The sequence below is a fragment of the Helobdella robusta genome, assembly GCF_000326865.2.
Source record: "Helobdella robusta unplaced genomic scaffold HELROscaffold_35, whole genome shotgun sequence".
In the NCBI taxonomy this organism is placed as follows: domain Eukaryota; kingdom Metazoa; phylum Annelida; class Clitellata; order Rhynchobdellida; family Glossiphoniidae; genus Helobdella; species Helobdella robusta.
The window spans coordinates 2,028,613-2,041,123 of NW_008704704.1; the positions used below are offsets into that span (position 1 = coordinate 2,028,613).

Genomic DNA, 12,511 nt, shown 5'->3' on the forward strand with positions numbered 1-12,511 from the left:
GCACGGCGATTAACAGTGGGCAAATTGAATAATCCAACAGATTATGAAGAATTTGTTACGTCCATATTTAAATGATGGTAGATCTAATTTTGCCAGTCTAGAAATATAATCTAAGATTTTGCATGATTTTGGAATTCTGGTAGCTCTTCTCTGAATTTTTTCAAATTGTCTAGATAGACTTTTCTGTGAGGGCACCAAACGTGGACCGCAAATTCCAAACATGATCTTACCAAAGATTTATAAAGGCATATGAAAGCATCATCCGACCGACCCCTGAAGTTTCTAAATAAAAATCTTAAAATACGATTAGATTTTTTAATCTGTGTCATAACGTGCTCTTTAAAAGTAAGCTGATTATCTACGATCACCCCAAGATCACGTATGCTTTTAACTCTTGGCAAGATATGAGCAACCCCATTAGATTGTCGGAAAACATTTGCCAATCGATAACAAACTGCATTTACTTATGTTGACTTTGAGACTCCATTTATGAAATAATGACATAAAACTGTTCAAGCAACTTTGCAACAATGTACCATTCTGCGGTGCTGACAATGTACTAAAAATTTTAGCATCATCAAAAAATGAAAAACTTCATCACCAACAGTAAAATCAGAATATCGACAAAATTAAAATTGTGAGACAATTTTTAAAGAAATGGAAAAAAAAGATTAATCTGCTGAAATGTGGTTTTTGAGAAGAATTATGAAAATTAGTTGGACCTCTCATACATATTTGTATTAAAACAGTCCGGTTATGAAAAGAGAAAATTACTACAAATAATCCGACGGGGTAGTTAAAGTTTTTTGGTCACAGGAATGGAAAATCTAACAACCACTAGAAAGATTGCAGGGAGAAGAAATCGCGGTCAACAATGAATAACATTCGTAAAGTCTTTGTGTCACATGTTGAATACCACCACATTTAAACTACTACAAAGTGTTAAAGATCAAACTTTGTGAAGGTTGATGGTCGCCAATGTCCTAAAAAGATAAGGCACGAGAAAGAACACCCCTCAAAAACTGCTGTCTTATAAAGAAATAGTAAAATACAAAATTTGAAATTTTTATGATAATGGGAACCCGTGCCGAGTTGATGTCAATATTTTCATTAGAAGATCCCATGGAAATATGCCGTAAAGAGAGAGTAGATTACAAAATGAATCTTGAATAAACTAATAAACAATTTATTAAAGAACTTTGTTTAAAATAATCCAAGTATAAAGTTATTGCAGGCCTTTTCTTTTAGAACTTTTTTGCGTTCATGTAAACAACGCAAATAAATCGGTTTAAGCTAAGAAAATCGGCCAATATTGAATGCCGTCATGTCACAGCACATTATTTGCACATCTGTCTATAGATGCAACCAACATAGTTCACAAAATTTTTCCTGCCTCTCTTCACGAAAGTTGATGCCGTCTTAAAATCATTCGATGAACCTTCGTCTAGAATAAAACTTTCAGTGGATTCATAATAGATAGGCAATCCAAGTTTTGAGATTGAGACATGGAATCATGATGTAGACTAGATGATGCTGTAGGGGATTAAATATTTCATCTTTATTACTAACAATTAATAATTTTTGTATCTATGTTTGAATTTCATTACTACTTCTTCTATGCTTTACTGTTCTTTTTTCGTTCACATTAGATAGTTACTGTTGGTTTTGTTTAATTTAATACAATTATTAAACTCGTCTAAAATTGTCCAATTTATAATTCAACAACAAAGGCGAAACGTTAATAAATCGAACATACCTCATCAATTGGTGACCCCTAACGTGACTTGAAAAGAAAAACGAAAATCCGAGAGGGAAAGAAAAGATCGAAGAATGTGGGTATAAAAACCAAAAAAAAAACAAAATCGTCAATCAACATAATGTTTCAACCAAATGATGACCCATTCGCCATATTACCTTTTTTTCATGAAAACGGCAGTAACAGATTGGTTCGAGATTGCCAAAGTGCAATTTCAATTGCGAAACGAGTTCTGTCAAGAAACCAGAAACTATCGCGTAACAATTTCCCTGCCGGTGGATAAAGTCGAAAATTTGTCACTAAAACTACTTCTTTTTCGTGCCTTATCCTATCAGGACAATGGCGACCATCGATCTCCACATAACCCGATATTTTACATTTTGCAGCAGTTGAAATGTGGTGATATTCAACAAGTGGCACAAAGACTTCACGAATGTTATTTCTTGTTGACCGCGATCTCTTTTCCCTGCAATAATTCCAGTAGTTGATAGATTTTTCATTCTTTCCTTCCGCATGATGTGACCAAAAAACTTTAATTGCCCTCGTCGGATTATCTGTAGTAATTTTCTCTTTTAATAACTGGACTGTTTTAATACATCCTCATTCAAAGTATAAGAGGTCCAACTAATTTTCATAATTTTTTTCAAAAACCACATCTTAGCAGCGTTACTCTTTTTTTCCATTTCTTTAGAAATTGTCCAGGACTCAGAACTGTTAGTTAGCACAGGAAGAATGTAACACCCTAACAGTCTTAATTTTGTTAATATTCTGATTTTATTATTAATGAGAGAGTTTTCTATTTTAGAATATGCATCTTTTGCCATAGCTATCTTTCCTTTGATATCTATATCAAAATTTACAACCTGAGGTAATCAGACATCTGAGATAATTGAAGCTGTTGACTTGTTTCACTTGTTTACCATTAATGATCGGGGGGTTTTGCTTTTACTGATAACCACGCATTCTGTTTTTTTCATGGTAATTTGCATGCCTTTCCTTTCACTTTCAAAAACCAGTTTGGAAACAATTGTTTGCAGTTTTTTCATTGATTACGCTATAAGAGCTGTATCATCAGCATATCTTACATTATTTGTATTCACGTCTCCAATGGATATTCAAGGTAGATCTTATATCTTTCTCATAATAATCTTACTATAGAGATTATACAGGTTTGGAGAATACAGAGTTTTACCTAACACCTTTCTTTATTCCGAAGAAACAAGTCATCTTGTTACCAACTTTCATCGTTGTTCTCTGGTCCCAATCAGAGGCGCCAACTTGTCCTAGATATTGGGGGGCCCTGGGCCAAAGCCACCAAATGATATATTATACCATATGATTATACCGTTTCATTATATATATATATATATATATATATAATATATATATATATATATATATATATATATATATATATAGATGACTAGCTAGCCATCTACGGCTCAAAAATTAAATATACACCATCTATGTTTTGATCTTTAGAAAATGGCGGAAGGAATAATTGTCGAGGTTAAAAGCGATAAAAAATACGTAATTGATACGTTATTGTGTTATATTTGGTACTTTCAAAACCAGATAAATGAAAAGGAAATGAAAACTTTGCTTTGCGTTTTTTTGAAATTGACGACATAAAAAAAGTGCAAAGTTTTTGCAGCATGAAGCCAGCACATTATCGTTCAGCCTGCCGGAGTTTTCCGAAGACGTTGACAAGAATATAATGTGGGACGATTTTCTTAGTATATGTCGGTTAATTTTTGAAACTAAAGTCAAAGACAAATTTCCATGTTTTCTTGCTGACGACTTGTGGAAAGTTACAAATTGTGACATTAGATTCGAGAAATTGTCAGCTGAACAGGTGAGGTTGCAAAAAAGTGTTATTCAAAATAGTCCGGCCATTCTAGAATTTCTTGAAGAGCATGGCAATATACTGAGTGATGTCCAAAAAAAAGGTGAACAGTATCGTGTGCAGTGATGTATGCGCTGATGGAGATTCAGATGCTGAGAATTCAGTCGCTAAAAATTTGTCTGATATTGCTGAAGAAGGTAACAATGATGGTGGAAATTTCATAACAGTCAGACGCAAGAAAAGAAGAAACATTTTACTATCAACTAATACCAGTCCATGTTGTCATGCAATATCAAAGACCACTGTTGAACCTCATAGGCCTACGCAATATAAAATATCAGCCAGTAAAGTTGTATATCGGAAAACATTTTATCACATTGGTAATATTTCAAAGACTTGTGCATCCAATGTTGTTGACTACCTTAAGTCAATTAATGTTAAAGTTTTGTCTTGCTACCCTGTATTCAAGAGGAGAGATGACAAAATATAACTTGATGAAACCCACCCTTCTACGTCAATCCGGTTGTGTGTAGATGAGAAGTATGCGGAAATAGTTGAAAGATCAAGTTCTTGGCCTGATTATGTTCAGGTTAGGAATTGGGTTTTCAATAACAACAGCAAAAGTGGCAGCACCAGAAATGCCGATGTCAATGCCAGGACATGTTCTGATGTGAAACGATGATATGGAACTAGCGTCATGTTTTATTTGCAAACTTTAAATTTATGATTTGTTAATTTGACTTAATTTTTTTTCATTTACCCGCTATTTTTATATTATGCAAATATACATTGTATATTCGTTTAATGTACATTGTGGATAAACTGTTGACTTTTGACAATCATTTCTTTAATTTATTGTTACTGGATTTTGAGAGTGCCTGTGAGATTTCATTTAATAGGCGCTATACAAATGCATTTAATAATATATATATATATATATATATATATATATATATATATGTGTGTGTGTGTGTGTGTGTGTGTGTGTGTATGTGTGTGTGTGTGTGTGTGTGTGTGTGTGTTTCAAACATATATAAATGTAGAAATTAATGAAATAAAACATCTAAATGAAATTAAAACAATGCAAATGTTTTTAATCGTAAATCATTGCATAATTGTTTAACGTCAATTGACTCAGTTAAGGTTCGGTAGCAATGCAGTATCGCTCTACGTGGTTCAGCCTCTCCTGTCCCATTGTGAATCGCAGATACGTTTTTAGAATGCTTAAGGCTGAGAAACTTCTTTCTGCTGTGCAAGTTGTTACAGGTGATGTCAAAAAAAGCATTAAACATTGAAAATTTCCAAAAACATTTTACGCCTTGATTTGCATTTCATCCGATCAATAACATCTTGCATAATTTGGATTTCCTTTTGAACTACTACAACCATGGCAGATGGGTCTCGAAATGTTTTCAGATGTAGAATAAGACAATCTTCATTTGTATCATTTCCGTAGTATTCTAAAAACTTTGAAACTTTTACATCCTGATCTTGCAAATTTAAAGCACTTAGATTGAGTTTTTAACGTTTTGTGCAATAAGAAATCCTTCGGACTTGAATCTTGTTTTCAGACATTCAAATGCGGCATCCACGGCTTGAATATAAAATTTTTTGAAATACTCCTTCGGATCAGAAGAAGTATTTTAAACGAAGAAGTTTATAAGGTTGTCCACCTTCGTCAATTTTTGGGGGCACGTCTTACGCACGCCAATAATGGTACTTCTGTATTATTTTTTGCAGCTTTCAAAGTTACTTCATGCCAAAAGTCATTGAATTCTGTGTCTTATTTGCTTAAATTATGGTATACAAATCTCAAGGACTAAATATGAAAAGTGTTTGTAAAGTTTAGAAAATTATTTATTTAGAAATTATTTAAAATTATATCTAAAAAAATATTAAATTTTTATGACAAAATATTGAGGCGGCTCAGCATTGTTGCGGGCCCGAGGGAATAAATATTGAGGGGGCTTGAGCCCCTCCAAGCCCCATGGAGTCGGCGCCTATGGTCCCAATAAAGGTTTTTGATAACTCTCGTGTCTTTTTTTCGTTTTTTTAAAAGTACTTAGAGAAAAAAATTATGATGCCCTAAAAGCAGAGTTGTTATCAACATATAAAAACCAAAACTAAACCGGTGCATCGTAAATTCTTTCAGGCATTGCCGACAACAATTTCACCGGTTATTGCGGCTCAAAAAAATTTCAACCTTTAACAACTGGAAAGTTTAGCTTTGGAAAAACATAGAACGTGACACTGCAAACAGCAGCAGCAATATCCAGGTGAACTGCACCAGTAATCGACTCGATAACCAATGAAACCGTTTCGACAAACAATTTACATAGTTTTTACAAAAGATTAACATCAATGATCTACCAGTACTCGGGAAGATAGAGCTAGAAAATGGAAAACATGTTGAAATTATCTCGAAGGTTGAACGCGTTATTAAAATGGTCAATTACACTTTTCCAAAGTTCAGAGGATTCAACAACACTCACAAACATCGTATATGAATACATGCTAAACGACGCATCACACACGAAGCATGTGACAGACGGGTATCTTATTGTCATATTCGAATCCGGCTACTGCATTTAAACTGTTGAAAACCATCCAACGAGTGCCAACCAGTCTCAAAAAGGGGCCTTTAAAAATAAATTTGAGTCTGGAGAATGTTAACGCAGACAAAGTTGAAGAGAGGCTGCCACCAGAGAAATCCGATAAAATGCAATTGTTTCTAAGCAAGAGCAAAGATGAAAATGACAGAATGTGCAGAAGGGTGCCATACCATCAGCAACTTCATACATGAACGATCCTCTCCCTCCAGTTTTTTCTCTTTTTTCTCCCGTTCAGCAGCAGCAGCAAGATCATCACAAAAAAGAAAAGCAAAGAATACATAGTTTATTGTTCTCACACTCATCTTATCCTACTCGAAGCTGGATATAACTTCACATGAGAAATCGGAACATGATTTGAACCAACAACCAAAGCGTCAACCACATTATCAGCAACAACAACGCCAGCAACAACAACGACATCACCATCAACATCACAAGAAGCATGATAGATGCCAGTCACAGCAGGATCATCAGCCAAATTATCAGCGACAACAGCAACATCATCACGAGAAACAAGATAAACGTCGGCCATATCAAGGAGTAGAAAAATCAAATTCAACACAAAGAAACAAATATTATTCCATTTGAATGGCTCCGCCTCTTGCGTGGGAGTATTGTAGGGAACTAAATATTTCATCGTTATTATTAACAATTAATAATTTTTATATCTATGTTTTAATTTAATTACTACTTCTTTTTTGCTTTATTTCTCCTTTTCCGTTCACATTAAATAGTTATTGCTGGTTTAGTTTAATTTACTAAAATTATTTCTACTCGGCTTAAATTGTCCAATTTTAAATCGTCAACAAAGGCAAAACATTAATAAATCAAACATTTCTCAACAATGCAATCTTGGATGAATTGTGCTATAATCTTGAGTGGCTGGCGAGATGGCTCGGTGGTTCAAATGCTGGCTGAGTCAAAACATCTCAATGGCTATCATATACTCAGCGTATATGATGCGGTGCTTGCGCGTGCACATAAACACATGTGTACGTCGTGTGAAAAGGATAAACAGTCTTTGTGGCAAAAGATGGCTGCTTCAAATCAATAGATATATAGATAACATAATATATCTGTAACATTGTAAGTGGTTCTGCGTATGTCAGAGCTGTAATAATAAAGACCAATAAAAAAAAAAAATCTTTTCTTCTCATCTCTTACTTCCCTTTGTCATGCTATTTCATTTTTTCCAGTTCATTCTATCCGTTTTGTTTTTTCTGCTGTTGTGAGAACATTTTGTCTTTTTCTATTTTTATTTTCTTGACAGCATCAGCTTATACGATGGCAAATAAACCATTTAATTTGGTTTTAAAACAGATCATGCAGTGGTTTGCTTTTCACATGTTCCAGTTCAGTTGCAGGGTATTTGGCACCTCGCACACTCCAGTCAGAATCTACTGCAGTCATTGCTTCCACTATCAACTGCTTTTCAGCATTAGCAACCTTATTTGAGAACAGTGAAAGTCATTTCTTTACCGAGATACCACAAATTATTCTTAAACTTTTTTGTAGCAGCACATGCTACATTCTTGTTGATTTCAAAGTATTGTTCAATTCTGCTCAGAAGTTGCAGATCCTTGACTGGTGCATCACTGGGTATTAGACACAACATCCATGCTGGCACATATTTATGGGTTACAAATAAGCAGAATTCAATTAAACTTTTTGTTTCAGTTGTTGTGAGCTTAAATTCATTGCGAAACAAATACATTATAAGATAGTAGATCATTTTAGAAAGTTGCATTGGTCTGTGCTTGTCCCGTGCTTGATGAAATTTTCTCCACATAACAGCCAGTCACAACAACAGCCAGTCTATCAGTTCTGAAGTGCGGATCAACAGTGTTTGTCACATAATTCATGATCTTCCCATCCCAGTGAATCAGAAAGGGGTTTCTGTCACGATCCTGAAATTGTTGGCAAATACTGCTGTCAATAGTTGATCGATGTTGCTGTCGTTTACGTTGAACTGTGGAACGTGACAGAAATGTATACTTGATGCCTTGCCCACAAGCTTGTGCAATGGCTGCTGTTAATACTGGGAACTTTTTATCTGACAGGTTTATTCTACCCAGTGCTGAAGCAACATTTGGCAAGGACAACATATCCTGCACAGTTTGTGGTTTTTGGCTGGCACTGCTTAACAGACTGTCTTCTACTTCACTGATCTACTTTTTTGTAGTACACTGGAATTTCAATTTCATAGTTGTCCTTTGTATCCTGCTTTTCATTATCACAGTCATCAAAACTAGATAAATGTAGTGAGGTACTTTCTGTCATCCGCTCCTGCTCTCGCCGTTTTCACTCTTTTTCTTTGCATTTACGTTGTCCTGTGCGCTCTTCTTTCTTGGCCAGGATTTATCAATGCCACTCATTTTCATTCGTCGACTATCCCTCTGGTCATTAAGAAATTCAATATTTTTCTGAATTCGGATGAGCTGCATGGCGTGTTGGTGAGCAATATCAAACAGCCTGTGCTCCTTTTTTCAAATTCTTTTTCTCGTGCTCGTTGTGTTTCACTTTGTCTGTTTTTGTTCTTTTTATTAGTTTGTAGTCATCAACTACCGATTTTACTTTTTCTACAACATGAGTATGGTAAGTTGTTGGTATCCTAGCCTTGTTCCACATGTCCATGATCTTATCTGACGACAGTTTTGCACTTTCAGGCACAGTTTTCTTTTCCACTTTGACATCACCTGTCGTTTGCAATATATTTACTGAAAGTTCATTTTGTAACTTCCAATCAATTATATGTCAGTCGTGTTGCGTGTTGTAGAAGCACACAGTTCGGTAAGTTTCATAAATTACTGCATCAATGATGGTCGGTCTATGACAGCTTTTGAAGCCCGGTAATGATCCTCTATAGGACTGGCACGAGCTATGTGACCAAAGAAGTTTAAACGACGCCTGAACAGGAGTGAGGAAACGGAGGGCTGCTGTGTTTTTCTTCTCACCTCAACGTTGGTGACGCGATCGTGCTAGGTCAGACGAAAGATCCTGCGCAAGCGCCATTGATCTGTAGCGTCTAGCTTCTTCAAATGAGCGTCAGTGTTGACCAAGCCTCGCATCTATAGAGTGGCACGGGGATGATGTATGCGTATTGATCGTCATCGAAAGGCCCGAGTGCCATATACCACGATCCAGGTACCTCATACACGCGCGAACAATGATGATTCGACGCAAAATTTCAGCGTCGCTACTGCCTAACGAGTGTATTTGGAAGCCGAGATATGGAAAAAAATTCACAATTTGTACTTCATTACTCAGCACATAGACAGACGCGGATGGCGGATCGCCCAGAGAGATTGTCAGAATTTTCGTTTTGTCCCAGTTGATTTCTAAACTAAAAGGCTTTGCCTTCTCGGATATAGTAGCCAACGACAGTATGAAAACATCTCGCATTTCAGCCAGCAAAGTGACATCATCTGCATAGTCCAGGTTCGTAAACACTTGTTCGCTGATTGTGGCGCCTTTGTGTACGGAACGCTCCACGATCTAATCCATCGGGGCCAAAAACTCATCCGGCGCAAGTATACATCTCTGTCTGACGCCACTATCTATTTCGAATTACCGAGAACATTGCCCCTCCGATCTAACACAGCTCAAGGTTTGGGTGTATTAAGTCTTAAGCAGTTTCACTAGGTGATCGGGGAATGCCCAGACCCAGGAACAACAGCCACACAGCATCTCTGTTAACTAAATCAAAAGTCACTCTCAAGTCAACGTAGACAATCCAGAGAGATCTACCAAATTCACGTCTTATCTGTAGAAAATGTGAGAGTGTGAATATCCTGTCGATGGTAGACCTACCAGGCGTGAAGCCATTTTGCTCTCCACGGTGCCGAGACAGCAAGAGAAAACGGATGCGATCAAGAAGGACGCGGGCACACACCTTGTCTGAAACTGACAGCAAAGTGATGCCTCAATAGTTTTTACATTCACGGCACAATCCTTTATTTTTGTAAAACGGAATGATGATACTTTTCTTCCAATCATCCGAGATCGCACCGGGCTGCCAAACCTTGGTGATGGCGGAGTGCAACGAACAAGCATACATAGGTTCACCTGATTTTAGCATCTCCTGACGAATGATACACAGGCCCGGTGCCTTGCCGCTCTTTAGCGTTTTTATAGCCCCGACAATCTTAGCTACGGAAGAGGGTTCAGTGTCAACCCCGGGGTCTGGGGCAAGGGATTCAGCAAAATCTAGAAATTCTTGCAAGGGCGCCACCATTGGGCAGTTGAGCAACTGGCTGTAGTATTCTCGCCATCTCTTTAGCTTTCCGCTTCCCTCACTAATGAACCGGCCAGTACAACTAAAAATAGGGCTAAAGACAGAGTAATTGGTCAATCTAAATTCCCGGATATGACCAAAAGCGTCTTTGGTCCGTCCATTCTGCAAGTCTTCTTCACCATCCGCCGCCAGTTTGTTCGCCCAAGCCTGACGATCCCTACGCAGCTGTCTCCTGCATTTCCCACGTAGAGAGCTGACGATTTCTTTTATGCCACTAAGTCTAGCCTACCGTTTCGTTTCGATCAGTTGCCTTGTTGCGGTTGAGATCCACTCATGACGCATGGGAACTGCATGACCAAAAACCTTATCAGCCGTTTGGCCATCGCATCACAAAATGAATCCCACGAGGAGAACTCATTTTCTGGAGCAGTGATGAAACACTTCTCCACTTCAGCCGTGTATGTTGCGGCAGTGACATTATCCCGTAGAAGACGGATATTGAATCTAGAGAGAGGTCTAGTTTTAACCACAGTACCCTTAAGGGAGATGGCTAAAGTGCACACCACTGTAAAATGATCAGTATCGAATTCCATGCCACGATACACACAGGAGTTTCAAACCGCTCCCCACCTGCTATTTACCAGGATATGGTCAACCTCCTTAGCCGTAACACCATCATTTGAGTGCCACGTCAGCCTATGGATATCCTTACGGCGAAACCAAGATCCGCAGACCTTACGTCTAGCGGAGGCAAGAATTCCAGAAAACAATCAGAGTTGTTGTTAGGTAATCCGCTACTTATTGGGCCAACTACCGCAGGCATACGGTGGTCAACACCCGTTACCGCGATAAAGTCGCCTAGGCAAATAAAAATGAGGTCGGTGAGCCTGGTGAAGCGAAACGAGTCCTCCAGTGCGCTGTAAAAGAGGTCTTTGGTTTCAGCCGTTGCTTCATTAGTTGGCGCGTAGCAGACAGTCACTGACAAAGCACCATATCGATGTCTGAAACGAGCAACCATCAGCTTTTCACTGATCGAGTGCCATACAATCAGTGCACAATCGGTGCATAATATAGATGCTATTAATAAAAATACATTCAAAGCTTTAAACTTCGAAACAGTAGGCTATCAATCAATCAATCAATCAATCAATCAATCAATCAATCAATCAATCAATCAATCAATCAATCAATCTTTGTTTAGCGTCCAGAAACCCAGTTCTTCAAGGTAGGACGTTGATTTTTTTGCCATCAATTTTTTGCGCCAAATTAGACGATCATTTGTATCCATTTCATTTAAATTTAGAGCTTTCATGTCTTGCTCGATTGTTTGCGACCGGGACTTTTTTGGGCGGCCTTTGGGACGTGTATCATGTACTTCAACATCTGCAAGAAAAGTTATGGCACTGTTTTTACTTCGTTTGACATGACGGTGTTGCCAGCATTTGTCCTTTATATCATCTAAACCAGAACGACGAAGGATTTCGATAGATTTGATGTGGTCCTTCAGACTAATTTGTTGCATCCATCGGAGCATTTTCATATTGGTTCGGTGAAGTTGTTGTTCCAGTTTGGTTGTCATTGGCCATGTTTCTGCACCATATAACAACACTGGACGTATCACCAATTAATAAAGTCTTGATCGCAGTGGTAGTGGGATGTCACGTCGCATCAATATAGAGACAAGGAGATGCTATTTATTCCAGACTGCACGTATGCGTGCTCGAACGGCAGCTTCAGCTGTTTCAGTATAATCCAGAACATCCCTTAGATATTGAAACGATGTGACTTTCTTTACCTTAATGGCTTCAAAAACATTGCTATTTCAAATTTGTTGTTTTGGGCCATCGTCCAGTAGCTGTTCACCAGTGTTCATTGCTTTAGTTTTGCTGACGTTGACTTTGAATCTATGATTGGCGAGTCTGGTTTTCCAATCTTCAAACATCTGTTCTGCATTCTTCTCAGACTTGGCTGTTAAAGCAATACCATCAGCATATATTAGATTCCAAATGTCACCAGTGCGTATCGGCTTTGTAATTTTTTCTATCACAGTTATAAATAACAGT

General features: G+C 37.6%; 5 protein-coding genes across 5 annotated transcripts; 2 read left to right on the forward strand and 3 right to left on the reverse strand.

Annotated features, from left to right (window-relative positions):
* Positions 1 to 1,467: 1,467 nt before the first annotated feature.
* On the reverse strand, positions 1,468 to 2,271 carry HELRODRAFT_175952 (hypothetical protein; the record flags this gene model as incomplete). The annotated part of the gene is made up of 3 exons (XM_009023312.1): positions 1,468 to 1,533; positions 1,915 to 2,025; positions 2,122 to 2,271. The coding sequence occupies 3 exons, from the start codon at positions 2,269 to 2,271 to the stop codon at positions 1,468 to 1,470; spliced, it is 327 nt and encodes a 108-aa protein (XP_009021560.1).
* Positions 2,272 to 3,241: 970 nt separating this feature from the next.
* Positions 3,242 to 4,284, forward strand: HELRODRAFT_175953 (hypothetical protein; the record flags this gene model as incomplete). Its single annotated transcript, XM_009023313.1, has 4 exons — positions 3,242 to 3,265; positions 3,411 to 3,611; positions 3,706 to 3,799; positions 4,136 to 4,284. 4 exons carry the CDS (start codon positions 3,242 to 3,244, stop codon positions 4,282 to 4,284), a joined length of 468 nt encoding a protein of 155 aa, XP_009021561.1.
* Positions 4,285 to 7,104: 2,820 nt separating this feature from the next.
* Positions 7,105 to 7,820, forward strand: HELRODRAFT_175954 (hypothetical protein; the record flags this gene model as incomplete). The annotated part of the gene is made up of 2 exons (XM_009023314.1): positions 7,105 to 7,178; positions 7,535 to 7,820. 2 exons carry the CDS (start codon positions 7,105 to 7,107, stop codon positions 7,818 to 7,820), a joined length of 360 nt encoding a protein of 119 aa, XP_009021562.1.
* A 127-nt stretch (positions 7,821 to 7,947) lies between these two features.
* HELRODRAFT_175955 (hypothetical protein) lies at positions 7,948 to 9,226 on the reverse strand (the record flags this gene model as incomplete). Its single annotated transcript, XM_009023315.1, has 3 exons — positions 7,948 to 8,382; positions 8,684 to 8,910; positions 9,175 to 9,226. The coding sequence occupies 3 exons, from the start codon at positions 9,224 to 9,226 to the stop codon at positions 7,948 to 7,950; spliced, it is 714 nt and encodes a 237-aa protein (XP_009021563.1).
* A 1,524-nt stretch (positions 9,227 to 10,750) lies between these two features.
* Positions 10,751 to 11,466, reverse strand: HELRODRAFT_175956 (hypothetical protein; the record flags this gene model as incomplete). Its single annotated transcript, XM_009023316.1, has 2 exons — positions 10,751 to 10,964; positions 11,183 to 11,466. The coding sequence occupies 2 exons, from the start codon at positions 11,464 to 11,466 to the stop codon at positions 10,751 to 10,753; spliced, it is 498 nt and encodes a 165-aa protein (XP_009021564.1).
* Between the last annotated feature and the right edge of the window lie 1,045 nt (positions 11,467 to 12,511).